The sequence below is a fragment of the Tupaia chinensis genome, unplaced genomic scaffold, assembly GCF_000334495.1.
Source record: "Tupaia chinensis unplaced genomic scaffold, TupChi_1.0 Scaffold000671_2, whole genome shotgun sequence".
Classification (NCBI taxonomy): Eukaryota; Metazoa; Chordata; class Mammalia; order Scandentia; family Tupaiidae; genus Tupaia; species Tupaia belangeri.
The window spans coordinates 2,151,071-2,152,941 of record NW_006160194.1 but is presented as its reverse complement, the minus strand read 5'-3'; the positions used below and the strand labels follow the sequence as shown (position 1 = coordinate 2,152,941).

Below are 1,871 nucleotides of genomic sequence, written 5' to 3'. Positions count from 1 at the left end.
CGCTCCGTTTGCCTGCGCCCCGGCCACCTGTCCGGCCGCAGGCTCTGGGCCAGACTCCTGCCTGCTCAGGTAGGAGGAGCAGCGGAGAAGGCCACCTGCCACCACTGCCCTCACCACCACTCACCAGCTTCGGAAGCGGCTTCGGAAGCAGCAGCGTGGCTCCTGACCAGTCGGCCGTCGGGTCCAATCAGCATCTGGCTGCGGGCGGCCCGCGGGGTTCCTGTGGGTCCTGGCTTCGGGGACTCTGGCAGGTGGACGACATCACAGCTTTCATCCCACCCGTGGTCCACACAGGCCTGGGCCCCGCGGAAAAGGAGCTGCTTGGTCCTCTCTGGGGAGAAAAGCCATGCCTTGGTTCACACCCGTGCGCGCTTTGAGGCCCCTGCACAGCCATCTTACCTTCGAGCCTTGCAAGGACCCTGCCAGGTGGGCACAGCGAGCCCTCCTATGCCCGCCACAGACCACTAACCCCAGCCCAGGCTGCTCCTCGCGAGTTTTTTTTCTCCCTTTCTGCCTGGTTCAGCTGCCCCACCTCCAGGTCTGAGCCCCCCCAGCCCCACCCGTGTTCCTCAGCTCATCTGCAGCTGCTCCAACCACGCAGCCTCACATGGCTGGGCTGTTGTCCCCCTCCCCCATGCAGGCCTCGGAGGGACAAGCCCTTGCAAGTAATCCAGAACGGGGGTAGGGGTGAGAGTGGGGCGGGCGCTCAAGGGAGGGGTAGAGCTAGACGGACCCTGTCCCATTTCTAGCTGGTGCTCCTCGGTGCTGGCAGTGTTCCAATCTTCTGAACGTCCCGAGGGAGCATACGCTTACAGGTCAGCCCTGGCACCCATGGCTTCACCCACTTTCCCTCCTGCATAGCCTTGAGTGAGTGTGTTTACACCTGGTGCTCAGCAAGACTGGCCGGAGCAGCTGCTGCTGCGGGGAGGCCCGGCTAGAGGGCCTAGCTAGAGGGCGCAGCAGCGCCAGGACAGGCTTCCCCATCTCCACAGCACAGCAGCACCGCTTGGTGTTTCTACCACCCCAGGCAGCTTGGCTCCACTCTGCACCTGCCCCAGGGCATTAATAGCCCTAGTCAGACTGACAGGCATGATCTGGACCCGCCTAAAACTCCAGGCGAGGACGCCCCGCACCGCTGCTCCCTGCCCTCCCGTCCCACCTTGAACCGATCTCCCAGCTCACAGGGCTCTACTATGCTGTTTGGGGGGCCGCAGACACTGCTCCCTTGGCTTGGCCCTCATCCTCTCCTCTCCTCTCTGCTGGCTAAGTCCTCACCCCGCAGGACTCCACTTCAACTCTGTTCCTCGGAGTCCTCCTGACCGTCCTGCAGGTGCTCCGCAGCGGCCTGTACCTGCCCTGGTCACCTCTGGCCGTTCCCGCTCCTCTGGTCTCCCCAACAGCCTGGGGGGCTCGAAGCAGGCAGGGGCGCCTCTACTCTGTCTCCGGCCTGCCGGGCCAGGCACCAAGCGCCGTCAGTGCCTCTCGGGCTACCCAGGGCATCCCTCCTGACCTCTCGGGCCCGGGGGCCTCCGTGCAGAGACCGGGGCCCACCCGCACGACAAGGTCCTGAGAAACACTGGGGCCACTCCCGTCCCTCACTGCCGCCGGGCGCGGCCAGGTCCCAGGGTGCGGGGCTGACCGAGGGCCCCGGAGTTCCCGGCTCCCGCCCGCCGCTTGCACCTCGCCCCGCTCGGCCCTCACCGAAGATCTCCTGCGAGTAGCGCTCGGCGCACACGCCGCGGCTCAGCTCCTTCGGGCCCACGTTTACCTTGAGCTGCAATGGGGCCGCGTCCGCGAACGGGCAGCCCCGTTTGGGCATGGCCGCCGGCCGACCAGACGCAGCTCCGCCGCCGCGCGCCCTTGCGCGGGGC

At 66.7% G+C, this 1,871-nt stretch overlaps 1 protein-coding gene across 1 annotated transcript in view; it reads right to left on the bottom strand.

Annotated features, from left to right (window-relative positions):
• SIVA1 (SIVA1 apoptosis inducing factor) overlaps nucleotides 1-1,861 on the bottom strand; it is a 3,548-nt gene extending 1,687 nt beyond the window's left edge. Inside the window, exons 1-2 of the mRNA XM_027776405.1 lie at nucleotides 1,702-1,861; nucleotides 138-331 (exon numbers count right to left, since the gene is read on the bottom strand). Coding sequence (XP_027632206.1) covers nucleotides 138-331; nucleotides 1,702-1,819 — 312 coding nt within the window. The 5' untranslated portion in view covers nucleotides 1,820-1,861. The remainder of the gene's footprint in view (nucleotides 1-137; nucleotides 332-1,701) is intronic.
• Between the last annotated feature and the right edge of the window lie 10 nt (nucleotides 1,862-1,871).